The sequence below is a fragment of the Schistocerca gregaria genome, chromosome 8 (genome assembly GCF_023897955.1).
Source record: "Schistocerca gregaria isolate iqSchGreg1 chromosome 8, iqSchGreg1.2, whole genome shotgun sequence".
Classification (NCBI taxonomy): Eukaryota; Metazoa; Arthropoda; class Insecta; order Orthoptera; family Acrididae; genus Schistocerca; species Schistocerca gregaria.
Window position 1 is genome coordinate 389,237,611 of NC_064927.1, and position 21,358 is coordinate 389,258,968.

The 21,358-nt window shown below is 37.8% G+C and overlaps 1 protein-coding gene across 1 annotated transcript in view; it reads right to left on the reverse strand.

The window, feature by feature from the left end:
* Nucleotides 1–381: 381 nt before the first annotated feature.
* Nucleotides 382–21,358, reverse strand: part of LOC126284001 (lachesin) — a 33,301-nt gene continuing 12,324 nt past the window's right edge. The window contains exons 4-7 of the mRNA XM_049982543.1: nucleotides 15,499–15,762; nucleotides 11,576–11,715; nucleotides 4,568–4,685; nucleotides 382–3,852 (exon numbers count right to left, since the gene is read on the reverse strand). Coding sequence (XP_049838500.1) covers nucleotides 3,831–3,852; nucleotides 4,568–4,685; nucleotides 11,576–11,715; nucleotides 15,499–15,762 — 544 coding nt within the window. The 3' untranslated portion in view covers nucleotides 382–3,830. The remainder of the gene's footprint in view (nucleotides 3,853–4,567; nucleotides 4,686–11,575; nucleotides 11,716–15,498; nucleotides 15,763–21,358) is intronic.

Consider the following 21,358-nt stretch of genomic DNA (forward strand, 5'->3'; position numbering starts at 1 on the left):
TATAGAATTTTTTTCTAAGCAATTATATCTCAAGCAGTTCCTACCCTACTACACCTTACAAGCTTTTCAGACTTTTCATGACCACCCTGTATATTCACAGTTGTGAATTCTGATTAAAAATTATAACTGACTGCCTACAGTGTTCAATTTTTTAAAATTTCCCTACAATGTTGTTAATAATTGTCAATTAAGAAGCAACATACTTTTACATACCTGGCAGTTTTTCAATCTGTTGTTACGACATGAGTAAAAATTTGCCTCTACAGGATCCTAAAGCATGAGAGCTTTACAGAGACTGACGGTACAATTGCAACAAGGAAACTGTTTTGTAAATATCAATGATGAAATTAATTGCGGGTAGCTGAATAATAATGAGAAATATTAAATGCTAGGTCTTTTTAATGACAAAATTGTGCTCTTTATTTCACATTTCAACAAAAAAACTACATTTCATTTCAAGGAAATTCTTTCGATCAATATAACAAAGACTGTTGAAATTTCTGTATAAAAGTACAAAAATAATGACAGATCTAGTTATTGGCATTATGAAAATATAAACTGGATATCATATGCCTTTGAGGCAGTAACAACTGTAAAAAAAGATGGCAATCAGCTGCCAATATTATTTTTTGGGCATCACAGTACTCAATGAGCAACAAGGCAAATTTTCAATTTGCATGTTAATACTTATGTAATACATATTGTACTTCATTACAAATGCATATTTTCTTATATTTTGAAAAAAGAATATCCTAGCTACAAACAACATTTAATTTTGATAAACAAGCTGCAGTGCTTTTCTATATGGCTTCAAGAGATCACCTGAGAAGAAGAAGAAGAAGAAGAAGAAGAAGAAGGAGGAGGAGGAGGAGGAGGAGGAGGAGGAGGACGAGGACGAGGAGGAAAAGATCTAGTTTTTTTCATGTACTAATTTACATTTTAATCATTTTCTCTTATTTTCATGTATCTATAAAAGATAGAGGGGAGGGATTAGAAGAGTCTGTATTTACGACTGCATATTTACTCTTCCCTTCACAGTTATCCCATAAAACATTTTGAAGCAAACTACAATTATCAAGTAAACTTAACAGCAATAATTTTCCTCCTTGTGACATCCACAGTCTTATCTGGAAAATGTTATGATCCACATAAACAATATATTGTATATTTTATCTCCTTTGTCTCTGATGCAAAAAGTAACACATGAAACACAGGTCAATATGCAGCAAATAATAAAATAAAAACCTCTGTAGCAAACAGCGCACATCAGTTTGAATTTTTTTTGGAAGTTTACAAAAATTTAAAAGATTCTTTACATGTATATTTGACAGTTTTGCAGCCAAGGCTCTTGTATAAAGTACAAAATCTAGAGATTTATTCTGGCTGAAGTCTAGAGAACAGAAAAAGTTAATATGCAGCCAAATGTTCCTGCTTTAAAACTATTATGGGAAAACCTAAAACTTTGACAATAACTGTAACCCTTACACATACAATACCATACTATGAATACATATTGTTGAAACATATCTGTAATTCAGTTAATTGTAAAGTGAATGCATTCTACAGATATTGTCAGAATTAACAGCTCATGTGTAGAAACGGTAGGTAAAGCTCCAAAACAAACATCTTGTAATGTAAGCATTTTATGTGTTGGTTACTGTATGTTGTTCTTGTGGGCATAAAATGTAAGTGTTGCTGCTTTTCGTGAAACATTTATTTTTTGAGAATTTATTTTCCAGCAACATTATGTAATTAGTGTTATCTGTAGTCCACAGAAATTGATCTGTATCTCAAAACTTTACCATACTGTTTCACGTTAAAAAATACATTTTGTCGTGGTAAGTTACCAAATGTCCTCACAATCCGAGAACCTAAGTTTCACTGCTCACATTCAAAAGCACTAGGCTGATTTATTACTGATTTTGAAGTGAAACATAGCAACTGTACCACTTTAATGTGCGTGGTGTGAATGTTCTTACACTGTAACACATTTTTGTGAAAGTTCTGCTAGACAAATGAAGAGTAAGGAAGGTTGTTCTCTGAATATAATTAAAAGTGTCACATTTGGAATCTAATAAGACACATCATTACTTTTAAAAATCCTACTTTAATATTTTGAGCTGAGCTATCTACTGTTTTAATATAGAAAAACAGAAAATGCATATAAAATTTATTCCAGTGTTACTTTTACATATTGGAATGTTTCTCTTTTACAATTGTCTGCCTCTGAAATTATACAATACCTAATGATTTTTGGCTGCAGGTACTTGTAATAACTGTACAATATGGAATTTATGACCAAAATTAAATCAATTTATGAATGAAAGCCAAAGTTTACAATAGCCACAACCAACTTGAAAGCAAGTTACAAAAATGATATGTACACAAACAAATTAAATATAAATACAAAGTAAACACGCATATACTGTTGTTACTACATAAATATTGCAGAAGTACTACAAAGATACATTACAAAGTGAAAATACCCACACAAGAAATATGTAAGCATATCATGGTGCAGGTCAACCACACAAAAAACGTGCAAATGCTAATCGGATGAATATCAGTGGGTACATGATTCTGAATATTTTATGATCTGTTTATTAGCTATTCAATCTAAATGACAAAATAGCAGCTAGTATTAAAGGCTTAAACTGTGTGTATGTGATAGCAAGAAATACTGGGTAATATAGTAAAATTGGTATACCAAAATGTTGTGATTTGAGAAACTAAAAGTACGAGAAAGTTTAGAATATGACATATTTAACTGTAGCAAAGACATATCACCAACAGACACAAACATATATCTGCAAATGCCAAAGATTAAAAACAATGGTTGGTTTTAATATTTTGAGTTTATTACTTTGTTTTAAAACAGCTTCCATATCAGTCTTATTACTGCCCAGATCTTAAGAAAGACTTAATTAAATTAAACTTACAAAAATGATTAATACCATTTACTGTGTTATGCAATACCCACGGCTTTCTATTCCACCTGTTTATGATTTAACTTATTATGAAGTTATAAGCTTTAGAATCACTTTTCTACAGAATTCAAAGAGTTACATTCGACTAAAATATATGTTTACAATCTTTACTGCAGCCTGCACAATGGACTGGACTCTCGTAAACCAAAATTTTATAAGGAAGAGTATGATTAGCTAATATTTACATAGTACAAAATTACGAATATCATACACAGTAATGAATCATCACAAAAGGCAATAATGCAAAAACTTTACATGCTATTAAGTAAAAACTTAGCTGCCCATTGGATATAAAAAAATTAAAAGCTGCAGCAGCAGCATTTCAAAAGGAATGTAACGTTCTCAAAGAAAATCTCACTCTCACAATTCTACCACATAGCACATCAAAGAAACATATTTTTGTACCACTACACATGTTGTGCCTGAGTAAAGCTATCAAGTCACACAATGTTCCATAATACTTTCAAAATGACACAATCAACATAATTTCAGAATAAAGCCAATTGTCTGCTTGGTACAGATACCAAACAAAACATTAAAGAAATACAGTAATTGTGACATGCCCCAAAACAAATTTAGAATCTTATTATACAATGGAGACACTTATAGAACATATCTACCATATGAAAATAAATAGTTCCTCTAAAGTCTTGTTTTTATATGTTATTCATTTCATGTGGAATGTTATGAGCAGAAGCTCCTTTAGCCTCTGTGTGATCAATGCCCACAACTTATATTTATATGTCAGATAATCTGCAAAGCACTGCCATCCACAGAAAGACTAACAGTATAAGATCCAAAAGAATATAGCTGCCTTCATTTGGCCACACAACAAAACGAAAATTAATGTTTGGTGTTGAGGTTTCTGCAAACAAGAATAAATGCATCATTAGTAACAGTTCACAAGCATTTTAACTGCCACAGTAGTAATGATAATTCACTATCACTTTCAAAATACTTGATGGCTTATACATAAAACTAATGCAAAATAAGTTTTTACAGTTTTGCTTATAACACACAAAGCTATTTCAGTAGTGGCAGAGGTGATAAGAGCTACAGTTTTCTCCATACATTACACTTATCACATCAAATATTAGACAACTACAATAACACATAAAAACATAGTTTTGAGGAAATATATCGAGACTTTTTCATAATGCCGACAATCACTTATGTACTGCCCACATAGTACAGATTGTTTGTTTTTAAAAAGCATGGTGATGCAACATTACATTTTTCTATTGCAACAGAATTCTCTGAAAACTGTGTTCCATTATAAAACCTATTTTGTATGATCAGATTATGTTGGAAAAATATGATTCCTTGCAATTACTGTCTGCTACCCTAATGCATTAAATTAACTGTATAAGTGACATTAATGAATGTTGTTCTGTTTTGGTGTAGATAAAATAACAACTACGATTTACAGGTAGAATCCATTCAGGAAATCTGGTATATTGTAATAGGTATTATTAAGTACTCAATACTTACACACTCGATCAATACATAAACATGCTACAGCATAAGACGTATGCTTCCTTACTACTGAATGTAAAAATAAACACATCAATAAAACCTACCGATGCAATGCAACTATAATAGTTGAGATGAGAATGAGAGCCATGCTAGTTGATATTTCTGCTGCATCTCCTCCATATGCTTGACCACAGGCAGGGGGACAAACAGGGATAATGGTTTCTGCAAACAAAACATGGCAGCATGTGCCAGTTTTTGGTAAACATAACAAGCAAACTGCACATTCCGCAAGACATATATAGCATAAAATACTGCTGTATCTATAGATGTCGTTCTCTCAAGAAACACAAGAAAAGCAGTTTTAATATTCAAAAACTATTTGTCAGATGCAGTGCAAGCATTCTAATCACTGAAGGCAATATAATAAACAAAACAAGTACTACTTCACGACAGATGAACACCAAAAAACAATTTTAAATAATATTTTGTATAGCACACAATAATAATTTGGCTTTCCCTCAACATGGGAGATGCAAAACTCTTGAATCACAACTGCTCCATGGACAAATGAACTCTGCTAACACTCCAATCTAGTGCACCAAGTGTAGAGCGGTGTGGGACAGTAGGGTGTGGGGAAAAAGGAATTTTGCAGACAGACACTGCTAGAGCAAAACAACCACAATGTCAGCCTGCCAAATAGATTTCCCTGCCTAGCCACATGCACACAAGTCTGTTGAAATGAGTTTTTAAACAAGATTTAAATTCTACACTACATATACTATGTTGTTCATTTATGCCACTATCAAAAAGTGGAGAAGTCACACTGTTCATTGTACAATAAGAGCTGTTCCATTTATCAAATTATTTGAAAGTCAAGTGATTGTTGTTGTGGTCTTCAGTCCTGAGACTGGTTTGATGAAGCTCTCTATGCTAATCTATCCTGTGCAAGCTCCTTCATCTCCCAGTACCTACTGCAACCTACATCCTTCTGAATCTGCTTAGTGTATTCATTTCTTGGTCTCCCTCTACGATTTTTACCCTCCACACTGCCCTCCAATGATAAATTTGTGATCCCTTGATGCCTCAGGACAAGTCCTACCAGCCGATCCCTTCTTCTAGTCAAGTTGTGCCACAAACTTCTCTTCTCCCCAATCCTATTCAATACCTCCTCATTAGTTACATGATCTACCCACCTAATCTTGAACATTCTTCTGTAGCACCATATTTCAAAAGCTTCTATTCTCTTCTTGTCCAAACTATTTATTGTCCATGTTTCACTTCTGTACATGGCTACACTCCATACAAATACTTTCAGAAATGACTTCCTGACACTTAAATCTATACTCGATGTTAACAAATTTCTCTTCTTCAGAAACACTTTCCTTGCCATTGCCAGTCTACATTTTATATCCTCTCTACTTCGACCATCATCAGTTATTTTGCTCCCCAAATAGCAAAACTCCTTTACTACTTTAAATGTCTCATTTCCTAATCTAATTCCCTCAGCATCACCCGACTTAATTCGACTACATTCCATTATCCTCGTTTTGCTTTTGTTGATGTTCATCTTATATCCTCCTTTCAAGACACTGTCCATTCCGTTCAACTGCTCTTCCAAGTCGTTTGCTGTCTCTGACAGAATTACAATGTCATCGGCAAACCTCAAAGTTTCATTTCTTCTCCCTGGATTTTAATACCTACTCCGAATTTTTCTTTTGTTTCCTTTACTGCTTGCTCAATATACAGATTGAATAACATCGGGGAGAGGTTACAACCCTGTCTCACTCCCTTCCCAACAACTGCTTCCCTTTCATGCCGGTTTCTGTACAAATTGTAAATAGCCTTTCGCTCCCTGTATTTGACCCCTGCCACCTTTAGAATTTGAAAGAGAGTATTCCAGTCAACATTGTCAAAAGCTTTCTCTAAGTCTACAAATGCTAGGAACGTAAGTTTCTAGCTTCTAAGATAAGCCATAGGGTCAGTATTGCCTCACGTGTTCCAACATTTCTACGGAATCCAAACTGATCTTCCCCGAGGTCGGATTCTATCAGTTTTTCCATTCGTCTGTAAAGAATTCGTGTTAGTATTTTGCAGCTGTGACTTATTAAACTGATAGTTCAGTAATTTTCACGTCTGTCAACACCTGATTTCTTTGGGATTGGAATTATTATATTCTTCTTGAAGTCTGAGGGTATTTCGCCTGTCTCGTACATCTTGCTCACCAGATGGAAGAGTTCTGTCAGGACTGGCTCTCCCAAGGCCGTCAGTAGTTCTAATGGAATGTTGTCTACTCCCGGGGCCTTGTTTCAACTCAGGTCTTTCAGTGCTCTGTCAAACTCTTCACGCAGTATCGTATCTCCCATTTCATCTTCATCTACATCCTCTTCCATTTCCATAATATTGTCCTCAAGTACATCGCCCTTATATAGATCCTCTATATACTCATTCCACATTTCTGCTTTCCCTTCTTTGCTTAGAACTGGGTTTCCATCTTGATATTCATACATGCGGTTCTCTTTTCTCCAAAGATCTCTTTAATTTTCCTGTTGGCAGTATCTATCTTACCTCTAGTGAGATAAGCCTCTACATCCTTACATTTGTATCTAGCCATTCCTGTTAGCCATTTTGCACTTCCTGTCGATCTCATTTTTGAGACGTTTGTATTCCTTTTTGCCTGCTTCATTTACTGCATTTTTATATTTTCTCCTTTCGTCAATTAAATTCAATATTTGTTTTGTCACCCAAGGATTTCTACTAGCCCTCATCTTTTTACCTACCTGATCCTCTGCTGCCTTCACTACTTCATCCCTCAGAGCTACCCATTCTTCTTCTACTGTATTTCTTTCCCCCATTCCTGTCAATTGTTCCCTTATGCTCTCCCTGAAACTCTGTACAACCTCTGGTTTAGTCAGTTTATCCAGGTCCCGTCTCCTTAAATTCACACCTTTTTGCAATTTTTTATGTTTTTAAAAGATCAAACTAGACAATACCAGCCACAAATATCACATGATTCTCTTACACTGATGAGCTGAAACAAATTGACTACCTGTTTAATACCATATTGGTCCACCTGTGGAACACAATGCAACAGACACACTGCATAGCATAGTTTTGACTAGTCCTTGTTAAGTTTCTGGATGTATGTGAAACAGTAAATTTCAGGCCTGTGGTTTGTGGTCACAGAGCTAGTGCCCAATAATGCTCCAAATGTGTTCCCCTGGGCTCAGATCAGACATTGACATACAATGTTCTGGGGCTCTCTGGCACACACAGTTGTCCTACTGGAAGATGGCATAGCCAATGAGAAAATTACCAAGTATGAATGGCTGCTAGAGGTCAACGTTAATGTAGTCCACAGCTGCCAATGTATCTCTGATTACCACCAAATGCCCTTTGGAGCACAGGTGAATGTGACACTTAACAGAATACAGCTCCCTACTGGCCAGCTTGGTTAGCACAGTGCATGTTCAAGCAACTGTTTACCTAGATGATGGTGTATCTCAACACGACAGTCAACCTTGTGTAACAACAAATGTCATTCATATGATCAGGCTAAAATGACCCTCTTGATTGTGGTGTTGGATCAACAATGGAAGGTTGCCTGTTACACACTGATGTTCAACAACTTTCACTGGACGGCATGCTTCGAAACTTCTGCCTGCACTGACGTTGTATTCTGCTATCAGATCTGCCACAGATCGCCCCTAACCTGCATCACAGAGCAGGCAAGCCTCTGATGTCCTCATTCTATAAAGAGGTACAGGCATCTAATACCTTGTTTTGTATTAATGGTTTCACCGTCCTTCAAATACTTTCCAAAAATGAAATGCTCACAACAGCAACACACGAACAGCCAACTAGTTTCACTATTTCTGAGGTGCTCTATCCAAGGTGTCACATCACAACAGTGTGCCCTTTGTCAAAGATGTTTATATCAGTGGATTTTCCTGCTTGTGGCCCATATCGTCACTAGAATGATACCCTATTCATTTTTGCTGTGATTATTGACGTCCTTCCTGCATCACATGCCTGTAATGCCACCAGGTGGCATTCAATCTCATGGTGAGCAGTGATCATAATGTTGGTTCATCAGTGTATCTTCTGGCAAAATTGCAACATTCCTAGAGATTACCAGAAAAAGAGGTCACGTGTGTGTGCAGTCCTCGGCGGATTGATCACTTCGATTTTACGGTCAAAACGACCAGTTGTTAGGATTCCATCCACCTATCAACGTAACAGAACCTTCTATCACAGATATAACAAAGAATATTTATGCTTTCAATTAAAAATTAGAACTATGGAAAACAAGTTTTCAAAGAGGTTAAAAGCTTTAGTCAGCTCAAGACTGACTATACCCTATATGTGAAATCACGCTCATTTTGGCTTCTTATGTAACCAATTAACACCAGTTTCAGCTGATAGACTGGCATTATAACACCTAACTCAAGGGTCTATTTGTCAAATCCCACAACGCACCCAACTTTAATAAAATGATAACGTAAGAGCAACAGCCTTGAATGCACTGTCAAAATGTTAAATATATTTCAATGTCCTGTTCATTGTGTTACCGTTGCCGAAAGTATATTTCTTCAATTACGAGATGAATTTACTGCATTAGCAAAAAAATAAAAAACAAAAAACTAATTCAATTAATATCCTCCTAGTCATAAAATGAACTGCAACATTCACATCCTACAAATAATACCATCATGCTGTAGACGCATCTTCTGCTGCTTTCTTGTTTCCCCAACATCTGCAACCTTCATCGTATTATGTAAAATAAATTTCCAGAGGGTGGGACAAGGACGAGAGTGCTGGACACACAAAGATGCACTTTTCATGTAAGTGAGCACATCAGGACACAAATCTTGGAACCAGGCCTGGTCTTACACTTAATTTTTATTAATTAATGTCAATATCAGTAACTACTATTAAACATATATATCTTTTTGCACATGTGCACACAACAACATATATACAGCTGATGAAACTAAGCTATTGACATGTCATGCAGCACTTCAACAATAAAATTCTATATTTCTCAACTGTGACTGTGTATTTACCGCAGAAGAATCTTACATCGTTCAATCTAACTTCAGTTTGTTTGACATATTTTATTTCAATAATCAGCTCATCATGAATTAGTTAACGACAGTACATGCTAAATTCATGACAAAATTTGTCACACACAGATAATCAACAAAATTAATCAGAACTTCATCTCAACAAAAATGCTGGTGAGGGTCTCAGACTGGTGAGCAATACTCAAAAACCTGTCATCAGTGTTTCGCAAGCTACACCTTTCATGGATGAATTATCATATAACAGTTACCCCTTCTTCTGCCATATCACATCCTCCCAATTGACAACTCCACATTACCTACACGATGTGCCACTCCCCACCACCTCCAACACCTGTGCATCACATGCATAGTGTATGGACCTGCCAACCCTCATATTTCTAAACAACAAACCAACTGCCTCCAAGCCACTAGTTACCCCTCCCCAAGCTCTCTTCTGCCTCTCTTCATCTATGTCACACAACCCCAACCCCCCCCCCCCAAAAAAAAATAAAAATTCAGCTCCACTGAAGTCTACCTGCCAAACTGCAATGGTGCGTTCAGCCAGCACCATGTAGGGGCATAGACGCACATAGTCGTGAGTGTGCATGGAGGTGGGGTCGGGCATGCACATGCTCGTGCGTGCTCTAGCTCAAGAAGGTCTCATTACAAAAGCTAGTAAGTTCTTTTGGTTTCTGTGTGTGCCTATCAGTAAGTGGTCTTTTTACTCCAGAAGTATTTATAGTCTTGGATAAATTACATTTCTTTAAAACACTTCCAACGATTCTCATTCTGTCCACTGTATGTCACTATAGATGGTTACTCCTACATATTTTACATTTATTACTGTTTCCAGTGATTTATCACCAACAGTGTTATCTGGAACTAACAGTTCTCTTCATCTATGTATATGCAATATGTTACATTTATTAATGTTCACTGTCAATTGGCTGTCTATGCACCAATTGTCAATCCACTGCAGATCTTGTCTTCCTGCGGCCTACTAAAGTCTGTAGGCAACAGCATCGGTCACAAAAAGCACATCACGGAGCTTCTAGCATTATCTACTAGATCATTTTTACCTATTGCAAATGGTAACGGGCCTATGCGACCACCTCTAAGATACACTTGAAATTACTTCTGCACCTATCAATTCCATGCCATCAAATCCATTCAACACTTTTTGCATTGCTCTCCTTACACTCATTTTAACTTTGTTCAGCTTGCTTATATCTTTCTCATAAAACATTCCCACTGTCACTTTCTGTATAGTGATATGTGACATACAATATGTTATTTAGCCAAACGCAAGGAAAGATCCAGCATACTGTGTTGCACATTACCAACAGATCCACTACACATCAATAATGTAGGAAGTACTGGTTTTGCTGCAGCATCGTAAAATATCTGTTACAGATATCTTGCAAAACCCCTACACCCACAAATATGCATATTATCTATCCATTCTTCATAAATTAGGAGTTATCTGACAGTGTCCAGTACACAACAAAAGTCATGCAAGTCACAAAGAAAGAATGACTGTCATTTTAAATGTCTAATTAATAAGGGGGTCAATGACAGGAATTATGAACTCTGAGACTAACTTACACTTTAGTAATCTCTGCAGGCAATCAATAGTACTGAAGACCACATTTTGTAAGGTCTTGCTTGTACAGATTTATATGTCCTACAAACCATTAACAAGTCTTGGTCTTAAGTAAACAGCAAGATACCATGTCTCAGTTTCACAGTAATACATGCACCACATATGCATATTCTTGTTGCATACCAACAAAATGCTTCACAAAGATGTGAAATATAATGCGTAATGTTTTGTTTTTTTTAAGTAATAACAGCTTCTGCCATCAACAACAAAAATAAAGTTTAGCCTATAAATAAGCAACAAGCAGCCTATACTGAAACATGCATTTAAAATGTATGTGATACCGCAAAAACTTTCTTATACTACACGAGTTTTCTGGCAGATCTCAACAAGAACCCATGCATGTACTGTTTAACTAATATTACTACTGAAGGCCATAGAAGACTCACCAAACAACTCCACTTCTTCCCGAGCTTCACCCAGTTTGTTGGCTGCCTTGCATTGGTACTTGCCATACTGCCGTTTCTCAATTGTTATCACACGAAGTGTTGTATCAGTAAATTCATCAGCTGTTGCAAAATGTGAGATGCTGTAAAAAAGGGAAACAGAAGAGGTTCACACAAATAAAACAATATCAAGGAATAACCACATGACCTCATGATCTGTTGGTTTCTTAGTTTGCTGTCAATGCTGTACTACATGAAAATATACTGCACATAATAGACATGTAAGAATTTAAATATTTGACAGGGGAGGGGAGGATGGAGCTGCATGCAAAAGCCAGGGCTGTACTGAGTGCATCCCACTCTGGCTCCTTGGACAAGAATGTAAAAAGGAAATAGGTCATGTCCTTTTCAAAGAAACCATCCTTGCATTAACCTTAAAGCATTTGTGAAAACCACAGAAAATATATCCCTAGATGCTTGGGTGGGTATCTGAAATCCACTCCTTCCAATAGTAAGTCTACTGTCTCAACTAAGTGACTTCTCAGTGTATAAGAGGGTGGAACTGAATAGGGCAAAAGGAAAGAGGGGCTTGAGTTGTAGAACTATATAACTAAAACTGGACTATGATGAGCACCATATTTCTAGACATCTTAGAAGTGGTCATTACAAAGGAGAATCATTTGATAGCTAAGGCATGCATAAATGTACCCTTGACAACCAAAGAGGTAAAAAAGGACACTCCAGCAGCTCTTCTATCTTTAACATATGTACCACAGAGGGGAGTGTGGATAGATGGAGAGAGTACATTGACAGCCCCTATGAGGGAGCTGAAGGTGTGACAGAAGAGGAAATGGGAATCAGTATCAATGATAGGGGAGGATATACTACTAGAGTCACAATTTAAGAGAGCTCTGGAAGACCTGTGGCCATGTAAGGTGAAAGGCACAGATGACAATCCTTTGGCATTTATAAAATCACTGGGGGATTTGGCAATCATATGATTATTCAGGTTGATTTTTACAATCTATGAGTTTGGAAACAAACCATCAGACTTCAGGAAAATATCTTCAACATAATTCCAAAGATACCAAGAGCAGCTAAGTGTGAGAACTATCATGCAATGAGTTTAACAGCTCACACATCCCAGTTGCTGACAAAAAATAATAGAGAGAAGAATGGAAAAGAAAACTTAGAATCCATTAGGTGGGAATCCGATTGGCTTTAGGAAAGGTAAAGGCACCACAGAGGCATTTCTGATGTTGCCCTTGTTAATGAAAGCAAGACTTGGGAAAAATAGCACCATATTCACAGGATATGTTGAAAACTATCAAATGTCTTCAACAATGTAAAATTGGATGATTGAAATACTCATAAAATGGAAATAAGCATTTGTAAAAGATGGGTAATAAACTACATGTACTAGAACCAAGAGGGAAAAAATAAGACAAAGTTCAAGAACAAAGTGCTCTGATTAAATAAGATGTAATATAGGGATGCAGTTTTTTGCCCCTACTGTTCACACTCTATACATAGAAAAAGCGGTGATGAAAATACAATGAAAGAGTCGGATCAAGATACAGGGTGAAGAGATATTGATAATATGAATTCCTGGATGTTGTTAAGCTTGATGAAACTGAGAATAATTGCTAGAAAAAACAGTCTATTGAGCACAAACTATGGAACGAATTCCACTACCTTGGATATCAAAATAACGACAGACAAAGCAAAAAGAACATAAAAACAGAGTAGCCTAGGCAAAGAGTGTTCCCAGTTAAAAGAACTCTATAGTATCAGAAAATGGTATCTGGGGGGACAAATAATTGAGGACACTAGGCTATTCTGAGATGAAGAGGTTGGCTTAAGAAAGGAATTCATAACACATCACATCATACCAGTCGGGGTAATGGGTTGAGGCAAACACCTGGAATTTGGCATTATCAGTGATCTCTATACTATCTAGATGTTGAACTTCAGCTATCTGATAGTGCCAGCCATAGATGCTCATATTTCTTGCCAAACTAAAACATGCTGCTAGGAAATATCACTAGAACACGAAAAGAAAATACTTTTCAATTTCACTTCCTCATCAGCCTATTACATCACATGTTGACATAAAGTTCAAAACAAGAAATCAGTCTGCAATTCTTTGTCGCATGCAGACCGATGGAAATTTGTTTGCCAAACTACAATATGGCAGACGACGCAAAGCACGTGTATTTGCAGACATGCTGCAGCTCTATACTCAGAGACCAGACTTCTACATCCAGGTTGTATAGATATCACTGGGCATAATTAAAGGATTCTGATATCAAGTACATAATAACCTGACCATGAACAACTACTTGGTGCTAACAGCATATGGACAGTCTTCCATTTGCAGCAAAACTGTAAAGAGTATGGAGCACTTAACTGTAACACTCCCCATCATCTGAGATGTCAAGCTATTATTAATTACATTGGTGAGTCTTACAATACTAATGTTTTTAGATTCTAGTTGTGACACGCAACTTTTTCCTGGCTGACTGCCCAGATGCTCATTCCTAGTATAAATAATACTTCCCTCTAAGCAACTCTAATTCCCAGGAACCTGTCACGCTTTCAACAGTTTCAGAATATGTCTGTCACATGATTTGTCATCAACTAAACATCTGTAAAACTTCATACATCACAAGAGTTTGCTACATGTTCATGATTTGTGGAGTAATTTCTGCAGTATAATCTTGAACAATAACTATGTCCATAGGTTTACAAAGGCCTTTATCAATTCCCTGAAGAGGTCCACTGCAAATTTGCTTGAAATGTCGGCATCTTAGGCGTTTGTGTGTGTTTCACAATGATCTGGCCTAACCTATAATGATTTTAGTCAAACGTGTTTCATTCAATAAGAGCCCGCATCTGTTTGCTATCATAATAACTAGTATGAATGATTGTTCTTACAAACAGCAATATGACACATCACTGGCAGTAGTTATCTCCTGTACAGTGAGTATTGCAGTTATAAACTTTTTCTACTTCTTTTTGCACAACAACCACATCAAAATTAACGTGAATCACGGAATTATTAATGATTTATATTTTTGTGAGAATAAACGCGTATGTTGTCACCAAAATTCATGTAAATTAATTATATAAAGCAAATGTGATGGATTACTGACATTAGCTCCTTTAAATGCAGCTGCCATGACTACTGAGGTCTATTTTCTTCATTGCATACTTCTCTCCCTCTAACTATGTAACTTTATTGTGATCTCTTTTTTTTTTTCTCACAATCTCAGTAACAGCTGAAGCTTTTTACAGTCTTTTTATGTTATTTATGTTGCTTCATGTGTTTTCTACCAACTTTGTTCAATTTTGCAACATATACGTTTCAGTACTCTCCGATCACTGCTGCAGTCTGTAACATAAAATTTATCGGTTTTTCCAATGCCTATTGCTAATCTCTCTCTGTCAATTTCACTGTACTTCTGATTGGTTGTATCTCCTCGTCACAAAGTACTGGCTGATTTCCCCTTGATCCTTGGGCAGATCTAGTTCATTTAACATTTCCCTCATTCACTGTGTGATGGACTTCCAAGAACAAAATTCCAATATGTCTCATAAAGATTGTGTGGCTTCTCGTAAGTATAGTGTGGCTTTGTATTTATTTGATTAAAGGTTTATTTAGAGATTTTCTTTTCTTCAGCTACCATAGTCTGCACAGTCTGCACAGGTACTGAAGTGACAAGTAAGGGCAAAGTCAGTGTCATACTCAGTGAATGAGCACTCGTGCACGAGGGAACTGGTACACTGGACACAATCGTAGAGAACTTGGTTTGCTGTTTTGCTGTTACAAGATCACCTGACTGTAAAACACACACACACACACACACACACACACACACACACACACACACACACACACAGTAAATGACGTGAACTGTACTAACCTGTAATGCTGGTTGTTCGAAAGGACAGTTTCATCTTTCAACCATGTAATGGCAGGGGGTGGGTAAGCCTCAACATGGCATTCCAAGTCCATATCATACTGCAAAGCCTGCCCAAGACGAGGTCTTGGTACTGTTATCACAGGTGGAAACTCCACTTCAACAGCTATGTTGCGCCGTGCTCCTTTGCCAACGCCATTTTCTGCCACACAATAATAAGTACCTCTATCCTCTTTCCCAATCCTGGAAATCTTCAAGACATTCCCTCTGTAATAGAAATTATACACAGGAATTATTTCTGAAAATATTTGCTAATAGCAACTACTGACAATTTCACAGTTGACCTGAAACATTGTACAAAATATGCTAAATTTCTTTTAATTTATGGCAGCAGACATAGAGAACAGATGTAATTGATTACAGTGATAATACAATTTTAGACTAATGTACAAGAAAGTGGCATCATTCATGTAGTTAAGAAATATAGTGGTGAAGAATAAATACCATTTTTAACACCTAGGTGATTTACCTCTATTAACAAAAGCCTTCAGTTAACTCTATTACAGTAAGACATCATCATGCTTTCATAGGTCATAAACATATGCATGGGGTAAATAATTTGGTTTTTATTGACTTCAAGCTGTTAGGAACAAGTCTTAACTGAGGTAAATGAGCCACTTTTACACCTACACTGCAAATAATTAAAAGCAATTTTTTGCTAAAATGGTTGCAGCATGTACAAGATCAGATAGTGCAAGATATTCATAGCCTAATTAGCTTCTGTCCCACATACAGATACTGCCTCAACAAAAATACTACTCCTCTTGTGGAAGGTGCTATAACTAGCTTACATATAAAAATAACTTTATCACTATGTCTCAAGTTAGCAATCCAATATTTTAGAAGCAGAAGCTGTATTAGACATGCATTCTGACTATGAAACACACAAATGATTCAGCAGCCCTCCAACTGTAGAAAGGCAAAGAGGTAATCTTTGAAGAGCAAAGATGGATGTGATTATGCTTATATCGAAAGCAGTTGTCACAGCGTAAGAAATTCACACTGCCTAAAGAAATAACAATGACAGCAGGGATTATTGTCATACAATGAGCACTTCCATACACCAAGAGTCATCGGGATGATCCAATTATTATTCTCTCCAAATGCACATCAGTGCTTGAATTACTAAGATACACCAACAGAGGAGAAAACAGTCTTTTGAGTGACACACAGCATCATCAACCTTAGCTGCATATGCATGTACATCCAATATGGACAAAGGAGAAGAAGAATCTAAATATAAAAATGTGAAAATAAATAAATTCTGTACAGATTAGGACGTAGAAGCATCTGCCTGTGAGTACTATTGGGAAGGGTAAGATTTGTGATTGTTACAGTATAGGGGTCTCCACTGGGTAATTTGAAAATTATAATGAAACATTTTGATGAGTTACTGTACTTTCTATCAGACAGGAAAGGGATTCTAAATTTGTGGTGATTTTAATGTATATTTCTTGAAGTAATTGGACAGAGGTGCTTTTAGCCACTTACAATTTGGTATCAGTCAATTTTCCTACTAGAGTTGTTCAAGATAGCAGTACCCTTAGAGATAATGTATTCACTAAACAAGAAGAAGTTAAGAAGACACATATCTACCCAGTTGTAAACAGATTGTCAGGTATGATACACAATTAATCACACTATATAACTTAGCTCCATGTACTGTACAGAAATACACTAAAAAAACTGTGTGGCTCATTAATGACAAAACTACTGATGGTTTTAGACAAAGCTTAAAAAGTTAGACTAAGGTGAATTTTACAAATCTAATGCTAACTCTAAGTTCAACGTATCTTTTTAAACCACTTGAATCCAATTTTGACAGTAATTTTCATAAAAATATAATTAAATATAATAATTGAGAAATATTAATGAAACCTTGGATCACTGCAGATATCAGAGTTTCTCCACAACAACAAAAATGACTTTTACAAAATAGCCAGAAATACTTTCGTATTATAAACCCTACTGTAACAAGTTGTAAAAAAATCCAAGAATATGTACATCTTGTCTGAAATTGACACATCAAATCACAAAATAAAATCAATATGGAATTTTGTTAAAAGAGATGCAGGGGAAAGAACCCGTAGGAGATGACACTATTTCTGTTACAGAGAATAGGAGCGCTGTTGCAGTAGCCATCAGAAAGATCGCGGGAGGCGCACATCGGCACTGCGCATCACGGACGGTAGTTGCCGCAAGTAAGAGTCCCAGCCACCAGAGGGCACGCGAGAATTCGGATGTGATCTCTGCTGGCGGAACAATAGCAACTCAGGCAGCACGGGCCGTGCATATTCAGTTCACATCGGGCATGCCTAGGACACAGTCCCGGTCTACGCTGAGTGAAGTGCGATGTAAAACGTGAACAGTGTTGCTACAATTGTGAAACACAGTTCAAGTGTAGAATATTTTCCAATAGTTACTTTTTACACATGGGTGACAAAAATTGGTGCACAAAGCTCAGCAGACAAAGCAAAACAGGACACTGACAAAGAAAGAACAACAGGACACTGACAAAGAAAGAACAACAGGACACTGACAAAGAAAGAACAACAGGACACTGACAAAGAAAGAACAACAGTACACTGAAAACAGAGGACATTTAGTGAAAAAATAGTTAATCTCATATCTCCATACAATACGTGAAGTTCATCCTGACCCTAAAAAGTAAAAGTTCATAGAGGATGGATAATATCTCCAATAAGACAGTAAAAAGTTGTGACATTACAATATGTAATTTTTTTGTCACTTACGTAATGGGTGACAGACTCAGGGTGTTTTCCCAGAAAGGTTGATCAGCTATTTACAAGTTTATGGAGTACATAATAAATGCTTTAAATGATAAAATATTACCATTTGGTTTCTTCTGTGCTGCATCTGATTGTGTCAATCATAACATACTAAGTTTCTATAGAATATGTAGTTGAATGACAGATTTAGGTCTTATTTAACAACGATACTACACAAAGCTACCATAGGTTGCTCAAGCAACACGAAGGTGAATGACAATTCATCTGTATGGAGAGTACCAAAGGGTTCGATCATTGCAGTTCTTGCTTTATGTCATTGATCTACCATTTTATTTGACTCAGGAAACAGAATTAGTCCTGTCTGCAGGTGATACAAATATTGCGATGCAAAGCAAAGAAAACACAGAAAACAGTAAATGATTTCCCCGTTATAATTACGAAGTGGTGTTTGCACTTTGGCGGTGGGAGGACACAGTTTTGTACTATCAAAGCTATTGCACCTCCTATTAACCTAGTATACCAACAGGTAATAATAAACAGGGTAGAAAATTCTATGTTCTTGGGTGTGTATACTGATAATAACTTAAACTGGGAAAACGATATAGTAGAGCTACTTTTGGCATAAGAATTATCGCAAACTTTGGGGATACAGAAAAGGTCAGGTATTTTGCATTTTTTTTCACAGATGTCTTATGGAATATTATCAAAATATCCACGGGTGTACTGTCGGGCTGTAGTGTCCAACGGGCACAATATTTCGGCGATCAAACATGTCGCCATCATCAGGTGAACTGACGGACTGAGCTCCTGTGATCGTGCCGACACGGAGATCCGTACGCTATGGCTGCTCAGGGGGAACTGGGTTCGGTCGCGGCGGCGGCCGATTTAAATACTCTCCGCCCGCGGCGCGCTCCCTCCGCCGTCCGCGCCCCGGTCGCGTGGTGGAACAGATTGCGACGGCGTCTGAGATGACGTCAGTGTGATGGCTCTGTCCGCTGTGATCGTCACAACTATACGTTTGCTCGATTTACTCTTGATTAACCCAATCGCTGGTTCCCAAGCCTTGCTAAGATTATAGCCAAAGTCACGGTTTATGAGGTCGTCATTGGTGCGAATTTCAATGGCCTCTCTAACAACGCTGTCCCAGTATCTCGACGTCTGTACTAGAATCCTCGTGCGGTCATACTCCATAGCGTGATTTTCCGACAAACAATGTTCAGCGACCGCCGACTTGCTCGGATACATCAGTCGAGTGTGACTCTGGTGTTCACGGCATCGATCCTCGACGGTACGCATCGTCTGACCAATATACGACTTGGCACATTGACACGGAATCTGGTACACGCCGGCCTTCCTCAAACCGAGGTCATCTTTGGCACTCCCCACCAGTGCACGAGTTTTATTCGGAGGACAAAACACAGTTCCGACCTGGTGTTTCTTCAGAATGCGGGCGATTTTCCCCGAGAGTGCGCCTGTGTATTCAATAAATGCAGTGCCTACCTCCTCCCTCGTGACTTCATCCATCTCAACAGGTTGTGCTGCAGTGGTTGGGCGGAGAGCACGTTGAATCTGCCACTCTGAGTACCCATTTTTTCGAAATACAGTTCGCAGATGTTCCAATTCCTGGGGTAGACTCTCTGCGTCAGAGATAGTGCGCGCCCTATGTACTAGAGTTTTAAGTACTCCATTCCTCTGTGAAGGGTGGTGGCAGCTGTCTGCGTGCAAATACAGATCAGTGTGCGTTGTCTTCCGATACACCACATGACCTAGGGTGCTGTGAGCCGTCCTCTTGACCAAGACATCAAGGAAAGGTAATTTATCCTCCGTTTCAGTCTCCATAGTGAATTTGATGTTGGGGTGTATGGAGTTTAGATGTGTAAGGAAGTCAAGGAGTTTATCCATACCATGTGGCCAGATGACGAACGTGTCGTCCTCGTTATGTGACAGAAACCGGTGTTTCGGGATGAGGGGGGTGGGGGATGGGTGGACCACCACTATGGCCCAATCCCATATAAATAATACTTACTTCTAGTCAGAGATATCACAATTTACCAGCCACCAGCTCTTGGGGGACCTAAGACAGTCCGCAAGTCTTTACATATCAACCAGTCTCCACTTTTGGACTTTGCTGCTGCTGCTGCTGTTGCGGACTTAGTGCCCTCGAAACAGTGGGTAACCTCAGCCCTACCTCACCTGCTGTTGGCATTCTACTCTGGAGGTCTACCATTCCAGCCTGGAGCAGTTTAGTCATTTGCCCACCGTCGCCTTTGCAGGAAAATTTCTTGCTGCCTACCTCTGCTCATGTGGGCAAACACTGCTGCTGCCATGAGCCATGTCCCCTTTGTTCCTGTCGGCGTCCTCTGAGAATCACTGGCATCATCACCCGCCAGCTGCACAACACTGCAACCTGTCAGGCTGGCCGGTGATGGCCGTGCCTACTCACAGTCCATGTAAGTTTATGCTGTGGGTGCACTGACTTCTCCAAGTATCATCACAATTGTTGTAGTTGACGAACAATAAATGGATGTTTTAACAATGATGTTTTGACAACAAAACATCGGATGGTTACTGGGCCTCCATTCCTGGCTCCACTGTACCCCGCCATAGTAGGGTTTGTCGTACTCCGATCTCTACAGCACTCTTCAAGTCCTAGATTAACTCTCTACAACAAAGAATGAGCGCCTTGTATGTTTTGGGCTACTGGCAAGTTCTGACTATATTTATTAGGCAAACCATTCACCATTCTGATGGACCATCATTTTCTATGCTAGCCTGAAAAATCCATCAGGTTGACTGGTAAGATGGGCACTAAGGCTTCAAGTTTATGACCTCACAGTGATATACAAAACTGGATGCAAATAGGATGTCAACAGCATTTCAAAGAATCCTTTGGCAGAGCACAGCAGTGTGGATGAAATCTGTCATCACTGCACTGAATGATATTGCTGCTGAACGCAAGGAAGGTCCAGCACTAATGAAAACCAAACAACCATGAAGCAGCAGGAGCCAAGTAAAGGAAAATTCCATTTAATAAATGAAGCATTGTACAAGAA